This window comes from Aedes aegypti, chromosome 3, assembly GCF_002204515.2.
Source record: "Aedes aegypti strain LVP_AGWG chromosome 3, AaegL5.0 Primary Assembly, whole genome shotgun sequence".
Lineage (NCBI taxonomy): Eukaryota > Metazoa > Arthropoda > Insecta > Diptera > Culicidae > Aedes > Aedes aegypti.
Genome location: NC_035109.1, coordinates 276176266 through 276196389, shown reverse-complemented (window position 1 = coordinate 276196389; position 20124 = coordinate 276176266). Strand labels below are relative to the sequence as shown.

The window sequence follows — 20124 nt, the reverse complement described above, 5'->3', positions numbered from 1 at the left end:
ATAGTCATTACCTAACTGAAACCAGTGCTGTAATGATTCATTACGCAACGCTTTCTCATTACGCAACTGTTTCGAGTTGCGTAATAAATCATAATACAACAATTTCTCAGAAATTGTAAAATAATGGTGAATGCATTCTGATATAATTTCTGATATCCTCAAGTGGTCTTCTAAGAAATTGCAAAAAATGTTGTGCGTAACTCGGTGCAGAACTCGATTTTTACAGCACTCGTCGTAATTATCCTACTCGGCAAGCCTCGTAAGATAAATTTACGACTCGTGCTGTAAAAATCATCATTCTGCAACTTGTTCCGTAAACTACTATTACCATATTTTGTTGTTCGGATAATATACGGACACCCTGTAGTTTTCAAAAGCTCTTTATTCGATAAAATTTAAGAATCAACAAAATAATGATTTTAAAATATTGCACAAAAGACTAGACGAGCTTTTGAGCTTGTTCCATTCCGGATAGGAAAGCACCGTGAACGGTGGAGAAGTACTTTTCGTGACACGCCTCCCCAGCGAAATGTATGGTCGGAGACGATGATAATGCGGGCTGGCAGATATGATCTTGATTTATTTCCATTTCCCCCGTCAAAGGGTTGTACTGGTTGCACACGAGCGTTTCCTGCAAGGCTTTCAGGAACGTTGGTTCATAATCACAGTTTACGGAAGTGTAACTGTACGATCCCCGAACGAAGGGATTCGAATTCCAACGGGAACTGAAATAGGAAATCATTTTAGCATTTTATTAACATCTTTTGCTACAAGATTTCTTACCAAAAGTAACGAATCGGCTGGGGAACTTTTCGTCTGGTAAACTTCTCTAACAGGAATACACAATCATCCACGATCTGGGCATCGGACAACTTTTCCATTTCTAGAGCTCCCCAGCTACCGATCCATCCCAACAAAGTATTTGCCGGTCCTGGACTGACTATGTCAAAACCGGAAATGAACCTGGTCCAATGAGCTCCTTTCTCAAGATTATCTCTCCAGATCAATTGAAAACCTTCCGCATCTTCCCACCACGCATTCTCAAATTGTAGGAATATTTTATCAATCGTGCCGAATCCTATATTCCGAATCGATCTCCGGTAGGGTTTGGGAAGAGCGGGCTGGAAAAGGCGATTCAGCGTTGCCTTCAGCACTCCTAGTGAGAAAGTTACTATGAGATGTTTGCAACTGTAACTGGTTTCGTCTGCACATCTAACAAGGATACGATTATCCTGATCTTTCCACCGTATTTCGGTGACTTCTTTTTTGTAAAATATTCTATCCGACCCTATTTTGTCGATCAGGCAATTAACTAAGGCTTGGAATCCATACTTCGTATTTATATGAGCCTGGCAGCTTTCCCCATTGAAGGAATAACTGCCCCACAGTTTGGCGGATACGTCCGTCATACTCAGACAAGAGTTATCTATCACTTGGAATCGTATGTGCCACTCTAGCAGTTGGTAAGCCATTTCTTTCTCATCAGAGGTCAAGTTCGGATCCAATCTTTTGCTGAACTCTTCTCTTAGAAACACTTCTACCGAAGCAGGAAAATTCTCAGATTCTTGTTGAGCGAATTCTTCACAGTCTTCCAAAATTTGTCCAATCAAGAAGTCCACTTTTTTCACGAAAAAACTGTCCAGCTTACGCCCATCATCTCTAACGTATTCGCCCAAGCCTTCCTCGGAAAGCTCCTCATGTAGCAAGTCATTCTCCTCCGCAATCTGATACAGCTCGTTCCGCTTCCCATGCAGCCACTGCGCTCCAGCATCCACCGCGGCCTTTCCAGATCGATGGCATGCGTTTCCAAGGGATTCCATAGCGATCGTTCTTATCCTTCCACCCGCTTCAGACTGCGCTTCGAGTAGGATAAAACTTTTCCCTGATTCGAGAAGGGCTTTTGCAGCACCTAGTCCAGCTATTCCTGCGCCCAGGATCAATACATCCACATCTGCGTCCACTTGGCGCTGGAACGGGCTGCCGACGGAGAGAATAAATTCTTCCATTATTAGATATATGTATGTGTCTTCGAAGGGATCTTGAGCGCATAACAAGGAATTCTTTGTTTCTGATTTGGCAAAAAAAAAGGTCTCGGTCGCTTGAGAGCATTGCATTTTATGGTAAAAATAGCTTACTTGGTTGATTTTATTGGCACCTTGGCAAACTAAGCTTACATCTATCATTTAAAAACGAACATCTTTAATGGAAGCAGGAATGCAGTCTGGAGTCTTGTTTTAAAAGTAACTAGTAATATACGTAAAAGTAATTATCGAAACACAACCAAAAACAGGGATCTCATATATAGCAATTAAGTAGGAACACGGTTTGTCTTAGAGATGTGCTTTCCTGTGTAAATGAAAGAAAAATAGAGAAAATATACAATTGTAGGAAACATAAATGCATGCAGATAATGACGACTTTTTTGTTTTCACTATGTGATAAACTGAGGATATTAGGATACCACGCAACTACTACAATTCTACGTGTTATGATTTTGATACGTTCTGAAAATCGTTTCTCAATTTATCGGAATCGATGGAACAATCACAATGATTGCTATCAAACAGGTGTGCAGTTATTCTTAAGATTATACTGACCTTCATTTTTACAGATTTTGAAATTAAGTATTGCAGATCCCAAATTAAGTAAAAACTCCCGAACCCTTCCAAAAAAATTGACAAACTCTAGCGTTCAATTTAATTCTCACAAATTTCTACAGTAATGATTGTGTAACTAATTTAATCCTGAGTGATTTATTTCAATAGGAAAAAAAACTGCAGATAATTTCTTGATGGATTCATTTTTGGGTTTTCTATTTGATTTTTTTTTAATGTGTAAAAGATCCCCTTAATATCCTATGTTTTATGATTTTTTATATTGTATCACCTATCTAGTAAACAATTTAGTACATAATAAATTTAATTCAGAGATGTTTGTTCAATTAATTACGAAACAAATAGTTTTTAGGGGGTTTGGGGCAAAATAGAGAATTTTGAGAAATTTGAGAAATATTTCATTTGACACCATAATCCCCTGAATTTCCATCTTCTTATAATGTTCTCTGTAAAACATTGTTGAATGAACTAGGAATGATGCAATTCATGGGTAAGATTCTCCACAATAAAACAATTTTACACAAAACAATATGAAAATCAAGTCTCTCCAAGTAATCGAGGCAAAACGGGCACCATAGCTTATCCTAGAACTGTCCCACGTTCGAGAAACTATCACCAATCGATTCCTGAGAAAATATCTTTTTGAGCAGGATATAAAACTTATTTTTTATCTTTCTATTGTGAATGCTATCCATTAGACAGTTTCACAAAAATCAAAATTTATGGGATTCAACCAGTCACCCCTTAGTCCTAGTTGCAATACTAAAACAAACTACCAGACAAATTTTCATCCAGTTTGGAGAAGATTAGGAGGTGCCTCAAGTCGAATTTGTGTTTTTCGGCTATTTTTTACATTCCAAAAATTCTAACGAGAATTTGGAAAAAGGAAAATCAAAATAAATACCACTAGTTGAACGGGTTATCCGACATTACCCGGAAAACCATTACCCGGAATGCAATTTACCGGAAGACCATTACCCGGAAAACCATTTACCGGAATGAACCATTTACCGGAAAACCATTACCCGGAAGAACCATTTACCGGAAAATTACTTCTCTATTTCTCGCCTTTTTCATGAACGTCCTTTTAACCGTTTTACGGTACTTCAGGTCAGTATTTTGACTTGCAATATTTTAAATGATCACCAACGATAATGAACAGGGGATGTTCTTCCTTCAAAAACATAAGCATTGAAGAGGAGTCTAAGATACTTCGTACTTGATCAGTTGAAATGCAACCATCTTCATATATTTGCATTTCATAGATGATTCACCCTTCTTTTAAAAATAAGCTGTTCTTTCAGCTTATCTTTCAGCTTGTCTTGGCTGAACTGGCTAAATTTGGCTACAACTATGTAACTTTACTTTCGACATTCGACCGTCTAGAAGGTTCTTCAAGTGTCCAAATGTTAATAAATAAGCAATGGTTAGAATTTTTAACACGATTGCTTGTGCTACTTTTCGCCGAGTGTCAATTCACTGAATGTTGTTTCTGTAAACGTCAATCAACCAAATGCAAATCCTTCGTATATCCCTTTTCTAGATTAACCCATTTGGGGTCATCTGATATTCACCCTTCTTTATTTGGTTGGCGGTTCTTTCGAGTTCCACCGATCTCGGCATTTTTAGTAAAATGTGTTTAGTCGAAAATGACCAAATACCTTCTTCTTATGATTGCTTACTATTCTTTCTAGTATATTATACTGAATTCGGGGTACAGACATTCAGAGTTATGACATTCGTAGAAAAATAGCGCAATCAAGGAAATTCAAAGGAAAAGTAGATCTATTGAGGTTCAATATCTCGGAATCCAGAGATGGACGTCACAATGGCGTAAAGTGTCCCTACTCTCGATCACCAAGGCACTCTTAGTTTCGTCTTGATTTTTTAGATTTCCTCAAACCTAAAGACTCCCCTAAATCAAGGCGTTTTTTTACGGCGACAGCGACATGCGCTGCATGCACAGTTTGATGAGCGTGTCTAACCCACAGCGACGCAATTTCGCAGCGATTTTCGTCGTGTTAGTCTAGATGGTTCCATATAAGAGTGCTTGCAACGACTCAACAACGAAATCACGTCGATTTTTTGTCGAATTCGCTTAAAAATCGTGTTGATTTGGGGGAGCTTTAAAGCTAAAATGAGAATTGCACTATGCCGCACAGTTTTTTTTTTATTTTGTGATGCAATATTTCAATTGGATTCTAAACTGTTTTAACTGAAGGGGATAAGAAAACTATCATAAATTCAAACATTTTCAAATGCTGGGATGTTCCATTTACTCCAATGCACCCTACCTTAATTGATAGGCGATTTATTCGATTTATATTGACCTCGTTAATATTTGACATCATATATATATATATAAAAATTCTATTCATTATCTTTATCCTTGCCTGTAATGTTTAGTTTTATAGCCCAAATTTGAAGACATAGTTTTTCGATCTATAGGTAGCCGGATCCTATTCTTGACATTTTTGATTCGCTTCGGCAGTGGGGTTTTTCGAAAGCTACTTAATTCATATTTGGCCACAATGTGCGTCGTACTGTAGTGCTTCTTTTTGCAAAATATCAGAAAATTCTATCGAGAAAAACCTCCCTCCCATGTCAAAGTGAATCATGGAAGTGCCCAAGTAGCTCTGCATCATATCAGGCGATTCATTTCTAATTTAATCGCAAATAAATGACATGTGCAATTAAATTTTGGTATCGTAATGCTCGTTGCGGCAAAGTGAGGCTATTCAGAAAGATCAAGCTGAGGTTGGTAGTATTGATTACCGCTGGTTCAAAATTATTTCTGGTTGGCAAACTTGACGACATTTCAGAGCTGGAGTACTTAAGTATGTACAAACTATGAACGAATGTAAAAGTGGTCGATTGACATAGGCTCTCAGTTATTAACTGTAGAAATGCTACTAGAATAGCTTTGTCCTAGTTAAGTCGTAACGCCGGCATAAAGAAAAACATATTTGGTCCATAGCTGTTTGAAGATGGCTTTTGAAAAAGTGTTTATGGAAACCGAGGCAAGAATGTCCATGGTTAGCGTGACATAATTTGTGCTCAGCATCAATGAAAGAGAATAAATATTGTACACAAATGTACTGAAGAAGGTCGTCGAAAATGGGAAATTTGGCTTTCCGGGTAATGGTGCATTCCGGTAAATGGTACATTCCGGTAAATGGTTTTTCCGGGTAATGGTACATTCCGGTAAGTGGTATTCCGGTAAATTGCATTCCGGGTAATGGTATTCCGGGTAATGGTATAGAATCGTTGAACGTATTATTAGTACTTTACAACTTTTGAGAACACTGTATGCCGATTAGAGATGGTTTTGACCTCATAAAATTAATTTCTGTTCATTAAAGTACCTGTAAAACATACATTTCTCAACAGTTTTTGTTCTACAAGATTCTTAACCGCATGCCTAATCATAAAAGTTCAACCGTAGTATCATTCCTTTGTTATTTCTGAACATTATTGTAGTACATCATTTTTGTATCCGAATTACAGATAAATTGTAGAAAATCGTCGGAAATACGACATTCCTTATTTCCCTGCATTTAGAGCTGCTGCCAAATGGCGCAATTGCTGACATGTTACAAAATTGAACATAGTAGCTTTGCTTTTTCAATGATGGATGATGATTGAAGAAAACAGCTATCAAATGTCATCAACGCAGTCGTGTTTCAAACAACAATTGCATTTGATGCCAAGCAATTACATATGTGATATAGCCCCGAGGTCAAGCTTCTCGACTACTGATCTTTGTAAGAATTTTGATTCAGGAAGAATTTGTAAGAATTTTGATTCAGGAGACCCAAATTTAGTAGATAGGGATATTTTATTCTTAAACATGTTTTGTTATATGGTGATCAATTTTTTTTGATATTGTTTTTATTGTATGTCAAATAATATTTAATGAAAAGTCGATTATATAAAGTGATAAAGATCAATGGAGTAATGATTTTGTCGAAATTTATTTAACAATATTTGAATTCCGAATGATAACACAACAAAAAGTTGCAAAATAGTGATCAATTTTCCCCGGATTACGGTATTTATTTTTGCAGAATTAGTCGGCATTTTAGTGCCCTTAAATGCCATAAAAAATGCTAATAAAATTGTTCCATGTGTGATGTACTTAGTTTGTATCAGGATTTATGACGAACCGATAATAATTAAGAAATGGCCTTAAGAATAAATATTTTCCGATAACGTTATCCATGGAGAAGGATGCTATTAGCATTATTCAAATGTCAATGTCACTTGATATTCATTCCGGACTCCTTCAAGAAACTTATTCAGGAGTTTTGTCAGTTGGACTGCTAGAGATGGTATAACTGTGAAAAGTTTAGGAGAAAGTCTTTCTTTATCTCAAAAAGTGTATACATTATCTTCGTTTTTAATATAAATTGACGCTTATATTGAGCTCTTCGGTAATCTAATCCGCATGGTTATTAAATTAATTAAGGTCCACGTGGTCTGTAGGGATTTGAATTCTAAACTTGTAACCAACTCAGATATTAGGTCACCAAGTGGCTCGGTAGCTTAGTTAGTAAAGCGTTCGTCTAGCATACAAGAGTCCTGGGTTCAAATCCCAGCCGAGCACGTGGATTTTTTTTATAATTTCACCCATAATTTGTCCATCTTTACCACGCGTAATAGGTTAATTAATTCGTTTATAAGATAAATAGCAACATCTAGTATCCCTGGCTATGGTAACTACATGGTTTTCTAGCAGAATACTAAAAGCAATTCCTTGACGAATTCGTAGCTATAACGGATGGGATCCCAATATAAGCTTCAGGAATTTATTATGAGCATTTGTAATATTTTTTCTGATGTATTTCAAGAGCAATTTCTTCATATATTGTTAATATGAGTTTCGTTGAGTTTTTTTTCTGTCGAGTTTCTTCATCAGATTAAAAATAAGTCGAGTGTAGTACACGACACCGAAGACGGCCTTACAGTTGAAGTCAAAATATGCACCAATTTTTCAAGTAATAACTCCAGGAAAGTCTGCAAAATTCTTCCAGAATTTCTGAATAAATTTGTCCGAAGCTTGCTCATGAAGTTTTTTAAAGGTATTTTACCAGCATTTCATATTTTATTCAAGAAGTACTGCAGTAGACTTCCAAAGCTTTTTTTAAGTAAGTTTTCCATGGATTCTTTGAAAAGTTCATTTAGGATCTTCATCTGGAAGTTCTACATCAATTATCCCAGTGTTTCTGCGATTCGTTAGAATTTTTCCGATTTTTCTTAAAAATTCCACTCGCAAATAATAGAACCCCGGGTTTTGTTTGTTTTTTTTTTTGTATAATAATTATTCCACCACGTTTTTATCTCGAACCGTTTAACGATCAACGCTCCGTCATCGTAATCATCGTCATCATCGAAACTTGAAAAGCAGATTTTCTGTTCAAAACTAAACATTATTCGATGAAAATGTGTTCACTGTGTTTCGGTTGGAGAACAGAATACAGTGAACACATTTTCATGTAAATTTTCTTGATTTTGAACGAAAAAACTGCTTTTGAAAATTTTGAAATTGATGGCGGATCCTGCCCCCTTAACACTTCCTATCTTTCTAACACACTAAGTTAATCGCAGGTGTTCAGTTCAGAATTTCATTTAAAAATAACTCGGATTTCTTCCATGAGGATTTCCCTTAATATATTTTGGAAAATATTCTTGACTACTTTCATCTAGGAAAAATGCCTGAAAGAATACCTTGATGAAATGTTTGTGTAATTTATTGGTAAATTTCTGGAAAAAATGTCTGAAGGAATTCCTGAAGCAATCACTGAAGAAAGCCCTGAAAGGCTTTCTGAAGGTATCCATAGAGAAATTCCTGGTTCAAGTCATCCCAGTACATTCAAGTCTCATGGTACATATTTTTAGGAAATCTTTGAATGATGTTATGAATAAACTTAGGGAGAAAATTTAGATACATTAAAGAAATTCAGGGTGTCCATCAATCCGGGAAATCCGGGAAAATCCTAGACACATTCATTAGATTTGGCGGATTTCTGGGGTTGTTGATGATTCCTGATGAAGTCTTGTCTGGATAACTAGTTAATCTAGTATTTGATCTATGACAAAGTTCTTATGAAACCTCTGACAAGATGTTGTAGTATGGATTTCTGTAGATTCGTAGTAAATTCTTTCAATGATCCTCAAGAAATTTGATGGCAATATCTTCGATAAATTAATAATTTATGAGGTCCTTTAGATACCCCTTGTCAGATTTTTGACGAAATCTGATGAAGATTGTTTGGAAGATGCAAACTTGTATTTACGTGAAAAGTTTTAACCAGCTTCATAGGAGAACAATAAACTGTATTTGAAGATATCGTTTCTTTTAAAAAGCTCTTTTCTTGGATCCAGCATTAGTTACACCAGATCAAGAATTTATCCAGGAACCAGCCATGGGCCAAGTCTAACGTCAACGTGCACAATGTGGCACATCAGTCTAACGCATAATTCCAAAGGCATTCTTAAAAGGTAATGGGCTGGATTTTCCGCATGTGGTAGAGAATAATTGGATTAGATGCATGGATCAAAAATTTGTTTATATGACTCCAAGACTCCCTATAAATTCTAGGGGGTGGACGGTCTTTAGAATATTTCATCATCTTTTTGTCCAAAACTCTTGTGAAATTCAAACCGTTTTGAGTATTTTATGAATTTAATCAAAACTGGTTCATAAATAAGTTAGATCAACTCAACGGAATTTGTCCATATTCTAATAAAAAAAATAACCGCATTTTGTCATCCGGGAAAATCCGAGAATTGGAAAACCGATTTTGAATTGACACCCTGAATCAAATTACTTAAAATTACTTGAAGAAGACTTGAATGAAAATGTTGGATGAATGAGATCCTAGGAAAATCCTGCCATTTCCTACATACATGGAGAGAAGAATTAAAGGTTAGTCAGAAAGTCTCGTTTACTGAAGTTAGGAAAAAAATTAAAGTCAATCTATGTTATGCTATGCTTTACTGAAGTTAGGAAAATAAATTAAAGAAACGATCTTCAGAAGTGCTCTCAATAAAACATAATCTGTTCTAAACTACATTGAAACACCAAAGATTAAACATTTTCACACACATATCAAACACAATACAAAACTCATCCATACATACCTTTGGTACAGTCCAACAAGTCTATCCGCCTCACGCCATCCGGACTCGATAGCGCCATGTACCGTCGAGTAGTAATGATCATGCGTAGCTTCACCAGCAAATTGCACCACGGGTATTCCAATCGCGTTGGACAACGGAAGAGCCAAGTGTTCCGCCGAAGTGTTCAGTAAGTCCGTTGTCGTCGAGCGGAAACTATACGATCCCCTAAAGTTTGGATTCGAATACCATTGGGTACGTTTGAACGCTACCGGCTCCGGGATGTCAACGCCCTTCATGAACTTTCTCAGCAAGAACATGCAAGCCTTGCGAACTTCATCGTCGCTTGTTCGTTCCATTCGACGAGCATTTGCACCAGATATCCAACCGCAAAGTATATTAGGCTGGAAATCCACTACGTAGAAGCCGAAAACATCTTCCATCCAACTGTTGAGAGATGCGCGGATTTCTTCCAGGTCGTTTTGATCCCACAGCAGACTTAATCCGTGCCAACCGGCAGCCCAGAAAGGTTTGTCAAACTCCAGATACAGCTTATCCACGGTACCTATGGACAGACCTTTGATGGCATTTTTCTTCATAGCTGGCAGTTCTGGTGAGAAAAGGCTTTGGTAGCGTTCCTTGAGGACACCCAAGGACATTGTACAAATAACGTGATCCGCATCGTAGACGCTGTTGTCGGCACATCGAACCGAAGCTATGCTATCTGGACCGGAGTTCCAGCAAATGTTCTCTACGGTTTTGTTAAAATGTGTAAAGTCTTCAATGTTGATGGCGTTGGCCGTGTATGGCGAAGGGAAGCGTTTCTGTGAAAAAAAAAACAGTTATTTGAGCTACTTATTATTATTATCTTTATTGAAGAGACTTTTAGCTCAGATCATATTTGAGTTAGGGAAAGTGTATCAGTTATGGCTATAGTGGTTCCCTATTTGGCCATATGTGAAATTTTGATAACCTTCACATTTTAAATCTTTTTTAATGTTTTACCATCAAAATCTATCTTAAATTTAACTACTACAACACACAAAAATTTTCAAAATTTGAAGACATGAAAGTTATCACGTATGGCGAAATAGGGAACCATTATGTCCATAACTGGTACGCCTACCCTACTTATTTCTGCTTTGTAATGTCCCGACCAATGGAATACAACAAAGTTTAAAACAGATTTTATTACTTAGCTAGCACGTTTTTTTAACAATATACACTCCTAAAGGCATACAACAGTTATCTGTCGATATCTCTGAAATTGCACTCTAAATAAAACTCTCTATGACGATTATTCGAAAGCCAATTAGCTTATTTGACAGGGCTGGAAGCAAGTCTCTTTTTAGAGACTTGATCTCTATTTTAATGCTAATCTATTTAACGGATGATCTCTAATGTCGCTTTTTTAACCAAAACAATCTCTAAAGCCGATGTTTTCTTCTCCACCCAGTGAATTCTGATCCGAACAGGAAATCTGCAGGAACTCATTCAGAGATTCAATTGAATATGTTATTCAATAATCATCTTATTATGGAAAACCTCCCAGACTAAAGTTAGGAAGATCTGCGCTAGAGTTCATCAGGAATGTTTGCAGAAGTTTCATCAGAGATTATTTTTAGCAATACTTTCCGAATTCCCTTTTCTCAAGAGTGTCTATACCTAAAAGTCGACATCGATCAGGATAGGCAGGCAGATCAGATCGATTGTTCCACGGTAAACTCCTCAACGCAAATCTTATAAATTTTCGCTTAACACCTTCGATTTGTCTTATCCAAATAAGCGATGTAGGACTCCAGACTGTTGCCGTGGATTCCAGTATTGAACGCTCCAATGAATAATACAAAGATCTCAAGCAATAGGAATCACTAAACTCTTTAGTGATAATAAATCTTCGAGCTGTTTAGTAGAATACCTATAAGTAGATGAAAAAACCGGATTTAGTACTATACCATTTAATTCCACTAGAGTTTGTATCCTTTAACAGATACACGTATTTCGACCTCAACTGTATTTCCACTTGATCGGTGTTTGGGGAACACTGATCAGAACAGGCCTTTTTCGTTCTACACCCTTTGTTATTCTGCCTCGATCGCCCTCGCTTGTATGTAGCCCAATTTTGTTCAGTGGATGAGTTTGAAGCACTTTCTTCATCGGTCCAGTCGTCGTCGTTGTTGTCGTCATTGTCGTTCTGTTGTTCTGATTGATTTCAATACAGTACCAGAACAACGGCCTAACTGACAAATGTAAACAAATTGAGTTTTATTCACCTAACAGTTTATTTGATAAACTACAATCATATGATGCACAACTGTTTCTTAAAAATAACGTTTTTCACGAAATAAGTGAGAAAAACATAAAGGCGCATTTGATATTCTCTTTCGATACGAACTCTGTTGTCAATTTCGCCCACCTTCCCCCCTGCAGTAACCGGGCGCATTTGCGATTGAGTGTGGCAGCAGGGCGCATTCAAAACTGAGTGTGCAGAAGGTCGATAGTGAAGAAGGTTCGTGTGAAAGAGCGTAGCAAAACGGCGAAGCTGATAATAGTCAAACCAGAAGGATGAGGTAGAAAGGCGCAATCGCTGCTGTCAAACTGAAGGAGACGAAAACCGAGGGGCGCAACAATCCTCAATTTTGATGAATGGCGCATGATGCTTTTTTATTTATTTTAACATGTTGTTCATAATAAGAAAATAAATCAAATGGTTTGTTACAAAAGTAATATTGTAATGGATCACACAAAATTGCATCATGCGATTAAATCGATCGGAAACATAATATAGAATTGAAATTATATCCGCTGAACTTCAAACCGATTTTACTGACAATGTATTAGTGTTCACATTCGCCCTAATTCTGACTCTGTATTGAATTTGCTTTCGCTGGTTCGAGAACGGGAGATGAAGTTTTTTGCAGCTTATTGGTTATCGGCGGGAAATCATCCTGAGTGAACAACCCGTCGGTGGATTTTGGTGATGAAATTCCAATGAGAATATATACTAAGGTGTGGAAGAAGAAGCAAAGGCTATGTATTAGTAAAGAGAAAAAACGTAAACAAAAATAACTACGTCACTAATTTACATGGCTTCTTATGGGAGCTCGCTCGCTTGTAGTAGTGAAACATTTTGCACCGTACACGGATGTCACGCACACTAAATGTCTTCTTCCTCACCTCGGTATATATTCTCATTGATGAAATTCCATTAGCAGAAGTGTTTAGGTCCGGACACTTGCCCGGATGGGACGATTGGCCAGATTTTGGTTGATCATTGTAAGTGACCATTGTGGGTTCATTTTCGATGGTAATGAACGAAGGGATATGCCGAAGAACGTTCATTCTAAGTACCCGCACTCCGTTGGAAATTCCTGGAAAATAATGCTTCCATTTTTCATTTCTTATGGAGATCACCTCTCCATACTTCAGCATATGGTCAGCGATGGTGACGTGGCTCATCGATGGTAGAAGGTCATGACCCCGGACCGTCACTGCGTCACAATCAACGTAGACCGGAATGCGAAACTTTACATTATTAGAAAGCATGGTTCGCTTCCAATTATGTTCTAATTGGTAGCGTGTTACAATTTCTTTTGATTTCATTTCAATCAGTACACAGTTGCGTGCGTGATGCAACTGTATACTCTTTACGTCCACATCTTCTTCTTCTTCCTGGCATTACGTCCCCACTGGGACAGAGCCTGCTTCTCAGCTTAGTGTTCTTATGAGCACTTCCACAGTTATTAACTGAGAGCTTACTATGCCAACGACCATTTTTGCATGCGTATATCGTGTGGCAGATACGAAGATACTCTATGCCCTGGGAAGTCGAGAAAATTTCCAACCCGAAAAGATCCTCGACCGGTGGGATTTGAACCCACGACCCTCAGCTTGGTCTTGCTGAATAGCTGTGCGTTTACCGCTACGGCTATCTGGGCCCCTACGTCCACATATTGGAGTTTTATCATTCTCCAAAAACAAGTGCACTTTTGCCACCTCAGGGCGAACTGGGAGCACACTGAAATCTATCACTAGTGTGTTCGGCCGCGTACCGGACATTTTCCACGAACTGCGATCGAGAAAAGTGAGAGAGAGGCAACGAAGAACGTCCGACGCGTGCGATGTCTGGCTGATAACTCTGGATGAATTTTAGTTTGAATATCTAGAGTATTTTTTAAAGGTGTCCCTGAGAAAAACTCTAAGCAATGGTTTTGGAGGCAATCTTAAGTAATCTCTGGAGTAATTTCTGAGGTTGTTCTTAAAAAAAAACTGACTAGATTCTTGAAGGTATCTTAGACGACATTCTTTTGTGGAAATATTCCAAGAATTCTTAAATTCCTGAAAAAAAAACTCATCCAAAATTACTACCAGTAATACGTAACGTAATGTTATGAATACTTACCAAAAATACACTCAGAAAAAAAATCATGAAAGCTTTTGTCTCCTGGTTCTTATTTGGGCTCTTTTAAGTTCCTGTTTGGTCTTTTATTTCAGAAATGAGATCTCTATAGTTCGTATTTTTAAGAAACTCGATCGCTATCAGTCCTGAGATTAACTCATTACCACATTAGAATGAGCCATAATAATTTTAATAAGGACTTGTAATCTCAGTGACATGTATTCGATGGTAGTTAAACTGTTTCCTTAACATAGAAAACATGAATCCAAACTGTCCATGCATAAGTAATTGCTTTTTAATTATATGTCAATGGTACAAATACGAAATTGTGGCAATTATGAGTGCCAAAAACTATTCTGAGAAACGGGATGTTCGGGGAATTGGCAATCGGGAAACTGACGTTCGGGAAAAGGCCATGCTTATGCAGGCTCTCTAATTCTTAGTAATTAATTGTGTTAAAATCATGTTTCAATTAAACGATTGTGTGATTCCCCGAATGTCGTTCTCCGAATGTCATTTCCCCGAACGCCAGTTCCTCGAATGATCCTTTTCTCCGAATTCAATTTCCCCATATGACTCGTTTCCCCCAAAAGTGATGCAGTTCAGAAAGGTGCAAGAATGGTGTTCAGTGGCAGGGTGGTGAACTAAAAAGACCGGTAAGCAATCAAAACAAGGAGATATATGGTCATTCTCTACTAAACATATATTAAAAAAGATACTGACGACGCGACAATGGAACTCAAATGAACCGCCAATCGAATTAAGAAGGGTACATATCAGATGACCGATCAATTCGCCAACCTGAAACTGCCCATAATTGTATAACAGTCCCATGTATATAAGAAATCCCATTGACATGGGCAGTGAAGCTATGACCATTCGGAAGAAACGACATTCGGGCAACCGACATTCGGGGAAAAGTAGCTCAACGAATTGAAACAAATTTAATACAGCCTTCGTCGTTATAACTATAAGAGAGTGCTTATAACAAAAATAGAACGAAATATGGTAGCTATAGATGTTTTCGGCACTGCAATCTTAATAATTAGCTAACACGTGTATTTCTCCTTCGACTGACGTTTCGGACGTAGCAACAACACATCTGTTAGCTAATTATTAACACTGCAGATCCGGAAACATCTATATCCAGAAAAACTATTGAGTCGTTAACGATAATCGTCAAAATTAGCTGTTTGCTACATATTCTGATATAATTGAGTTACAGTTTTGTTGTAAATCACTAGTCGGAGTACTATAACATACCATAAGTAGATCCAGCACCGTTTTGTATCCTCTGTCTTTCCAGTTCAATAGATGGTCTCCATCACACTCCCAGTAGTGTAAGTAGCCCGGTCCTGATGTATCGAACCAACTATCCGAGGCCTCTATAGAATTTTCAAATTTGTGGAAGAATTCCAAAAATTGGAAAGCTGTCTCGTGGTCTACGTCTGCGTACTCTGGAGTGCTCAGGACTGCGCGGAACTTCTCCAAAACAAACGAACCTAGTGAACCTCGGTAACGACTCAGCTCATTACGATGCGATGCCAGGATGGACCAAATGGCACTCATTAATTTTTGACTTTTTTCCTGAGGAACCTTCTCTCCATTTGACATAACCAGTTCAAAGTCCTCATACTTAAAATTGTTCGAACCGAATACATTCAACTTTGAGCCCAGCTCGTAGCATACATTGTTCACCTCTCCGTGACACCTGAAATTAAAGTGCACGGATTATCATTCTACACAACGATTAAATAATTTCATTACGTACCATTGAGCACCTAAATCAACCACATTGGAAGCGAATGGAATTGTATGAATACGTCCACCGATACGATCTTCTGCTTCCAGAATGGTCAAATTCTTGTATCCTTTTTCGATCAAACGGGTTGCTGCAGCTATCCCTGCTGCGCCAGCTCCTATCACAATTATCCTGGGGTTCATCACTGCAATTTGCAATTGCTTTCACTATTCTAAAATTGCATGTAACCAGGTTTATGGCTGATATGGCGTAGTACGTAGTCAGTCAAACTGATACTGGACTAAAGTACGATTGCTGTTCATACGCAGATATCACTACTAGTACGAATTTTATTTTAATGATAATAACAAGATTGTCATTCAGCAATGCGAATGGCAAGTTTTCTTTTGCGACTATCTGGGTCTTGAAGTAGGTACGCAGTGTTGCAATGAGGTAAAAATAATGACAATCTATCAAATACTCAGTTTATATGTGGCACACTCACACATAAATATAATGTGTAGAATGAATGATCCAAAGAATGAAATCAGATGATATAAAATCAATGAAAATATAACATGTGACTTTTGTATAGTCGTTTGTTAATATCATTAATTTACTTAATTATTTAATTTATAAAGATAGCGTCAATTTCGACAACTTAGAGGACTTAAATCAGTCAGCATCAAATATTTTTTGATTACAAAAGTGGGATCAGCTGAGAGACCGGGCGGCATTCAACGACATGCGCATATATACGTTCATTGGCTGAATTCCAACATTTGCTTATACTGACAGTAAGGTGTGGGTGTTTGTGTAGTTGCGTGCAAGATTCCGTTTGTGGAATATTGCATGGAAGAACATTATTGCCAGTTTATGGATAATTCTGGTCTCTAAGCTCACTTTTACCTCTTTTAGGCAAAAAAAACTTCCCTCAAACTACGAAAAAAAATACTACATAGTGAGATAAGTATGCTTAATAAATGGTTTAGCAAAATCTTACTTCAATCAAACGTAAAAAATATTATGTTATCACATATAGCAGAACATAAAATACACCACAGATTACTGTCTCTTTAGTAAAAAAATTTTTTTTTTTTTTTTTTTTATATCTTTATTTGAGTGTATTTTAACACACGAGGGCTAGTTCTAGTAAAAAAAAATGTTCGAAAGTGCAATAGGATTAGAGATTATTTTAGATGTTGTTTTAGATTTTGAACTTACCTTTACTGACCATTTTTCATGAAGCAATCATATGTTTATATATTTAAGCGTTTTATCTACAATTTTTGGGATCAATACATGATTAAAACCATGTACATTGCTTATGTAAGATCAGCTTCAGAATATTGTAGTATTTGGTGTATTGTGTGAAAAAACATGGGGATAGCATCGAATCAGTTCAAATCAATTTTTCTCATATGCTTCATGCAAATTAGGCTGGACAACGTTTCCACTGCTATAACATGGCTGATGCATGTTTATTGACATTCAAACCACAGACAAACAGACTTCTTCTTCTTTCTGGCGTTACGTCCCCACTGGGACAGAGCCTGCTTCTCAGCTTAGTGTTCTTATGAGCACTTCCACAGTTATTAACTGAGAACTTACTATGCCAATGACCATTTTTGCATGTGTATATCGTGTGGCAGATACGAAGATACTCTATGCCCTGGAAAGTCGAGAAAATTTCCAAGCCGAAAAGATCCTCGACCAGTGGGATTCGAACCCACGACCCTCAGCTTGGTCTTGCTGAATGGACCGATGCACGAGTTCACTATCTGACTTTTGAGCGGTGCCGTGTTATTTACGTGACCATGGCAACGAATGAATACGGCACCGCCTAAACGTCAAATTAGTGAACTCGTGCAAAGGTCCATAGCTACGCGTTTACCGCTACGGCTATCTGGGCTCCAGACAAACAGACGTAACACTTAGAACAAATGTCGATCAAAATAATAGTCACGAGGACATGTACGCCCAATGCTAAAATCGGTGTGTTTGGCCGATAGGCCAACAGATGGCGGTAGTGTGCAAACGTCAAACACGAACAAAAACGATGCGAGCGCTGTGGGTGGTGAATCGGCCACCTACCATATTTTTGAACCGACCGTTAAAAAGGTGGTCGATGGCCAGTGATGAGAGTGTGACGTCTGTTTGTCTGTGTTCAAACTTTGAATGAGCATCGCGAATTAGCCATGATTGATTCCACCAATATGTTATCAACTTCGAATTCATACATATCGATAGATAGTTAAGAAATCGGAATTTGTTTGTATCAAATAATCATCGAACTAACTATGCAAAATTCTGATTAATGAATCGAATGATGTATCTTTATAATCAACTTTGCACAGTTATTAATTTGACATGTCGTGAACAAAGCTAAGCCAACTTAAGATATAAACAGAGTTGCACAATATCGGTCATATCAGCTGATGGCTGATGGACTAAAACCACAGACAAACAGACGTAACACTTTGATCAAATCTCGATCCAAACCATAGTCAAGATGACATGTACGCCCAATGCTAAAATCGGTGTGTTTGGCCGACGGGCCAACAGATGGCGGTAGTGTGTAAACGTCAAACGCGAACAAAAACGATGCGAGCGCTACGCGCGGTGGATTGGCCACCTACCATATTTTTGTAACGACCGTTAAAAAGTTGGTCGATGGACAATGATGAGAGTGTGACGTCTGTTTGTCTGTGCTAAAACTATCAATATCAGTTGCGAACTATCAATATCACTTTGATCTGACAACCAACAGCAGTGATGCGACATCGCACTCTAGATCACAATCACTGCAGAATGAGTGATCACGTGGTAATTACCCATGCTATTAATGTTTTCCAGTGACCAACACACAGTTTCAATCCGTCTGCAGCACTATAAAGAATATCGAAATGAAAAATTGCCATTATATTTGCTTAATTGAAGGCTAAACTTGACCCATCAGTGATATCTATAATCTATCACCATCAATGCACTGGTGATGGAGTAGACAGCATGATGTTCATGTGATATGGAATGATCCGAATTGTATCGCAGTCGGCCTGTACAAATCAGCAAATTTCAAGCGTTGATAGTGACAGCAAGCAACTCTGGATATAAAGCAACATAGAATTAAGCAAACATGTTGTAGAATGTAGACAATTGATTAACGAAGTAAACAAAAAAAACCTGCCACACGATATACGAGTGCGAAAATGGCAATTTAGGCAAAAAAAGCTCTCAGTTCTTAGCCATGCTGACCCCCAGGGACCTCGTGAGCCACAATACGAAAAAAAAAAGTTGTCTTGTATATTATTATACATTTTCGAACGTCGACTTATGTCGAGCGGATTGAAACAGTTCTCATTCATTTTATCAATTTCTTCCAGTGAAACTACCAATACGATGTACACATTGTTGAGTTTTTGAATGCCTGAGTTCTTATAGTCAGGTGGGATAGGGAAGGAATGTTAGTGTGTAATGATTGTTGCTGCTAGATACCGAGAATACCTCTGCATATCCACAATAATCATGGAAAGTGTGTTGATTGATGAGGGAGGAAAGAGATGAGGAAGTCATTTTTGATCAGTGATGCGATCCATGGATAAGGAGGAAACATATAACTCTTACTTGAAACTAGTTTTGCATTTTTGTCTCGTGAAAAGTTATTGGTAGAAGACAAAAGTACGTCGACAAAAATAGTTTGAGATTATGAAGAACAATTCAAAGTTTATTTTTAGTAATGATGAAAAAGAAAGATGTGTGATTAAATGCAACACGTACATATATAGGTTAATGTCGACACTTGTAGTGACGAACAATCCAAAGTTTGTTTAAAAAATATATAAACGTAATGTTCCATGATAAAAACATGTTATCATAAGCATGAAACGAACTCACCAGGTGGTCCTCGACTGAACGCACAACGCGAACTGGACACGATTGATCTTGAGTTCGTCGCTTACTCCACAGGATCATGCAACGAAATCAAAAGACCACACACTCTCTTAAATGTCTTTCCCAAATTTATGTTCGTGAATTATGATATTTCGATATTAATAATACCAATTGGAGGGAAATAATTACGTTCAAATTATGAACACAGTTTTATCGCGCTTCATTTTGTTACGCTCGATTTAAGCACGGTATTCTTTTCGATTATATCACGCTGGCTATGATAATCATATGATTTTCATATGTTTCCCATTACATGATAATCCCAAAACAACCCATACTTTCCTGTTTGATGCATTTTG

At 37.6% G+C, this 20124-nt stretch overlaps 1 protein-coding gene across 1 annotated transcript; it reads right to left on the bottom strand.

The window, feature by feature from the left end:
* Positions 1-364: 364 nt before the first annotated feature.
* Positions 365-16337, bottom strand: LOC5571934 (spermine oxidase). The gene is made up of 5 exons (XM_021849257.1): positions 15905-16337; positions 15397-15844; positions 9759-10558; positions 784-1977; positions 365-725 (listed from the first exon to the last, which is right to left on the bottom strand). Exons 1-5 carry the CDS (start codon positions 16075-16077, stop codon positions 440-442), a joined length of 2901 nt encoding a protein of 966 aa, XP_021704949.1. The 5' UTR covers positions 16078-16337; the 3' UTR covers positions 365-439.
* Positions 16338-20124: the final 3787 nt, after the last annotated feature.

Bases quoted from the DNA above. Each gene is read 5' to 3' on its own strand.
- LOC5571934 (XM_021849257.1), bottom strand. From the start codon at position 16,077: ATGAACCCCAGGATAATTGTGATAGGAGCTGGCGCAGCAGGGATAGCT. The intron at 15,845-15,904 runs GTACGTAATGAA...CTTTAATTTCAG, and splicing joins GTTGATTTAGGTGCTCAATG to GTGTCACGGAGAGGTGAACA. The intron at 1,978-9,758 runs GTATGTATGGAT...CTCCGTCGGCAG, and splicing joins CTTGTTGGACTGTACCAAAG to CCCGTTCCAGCGCCAAGTGG.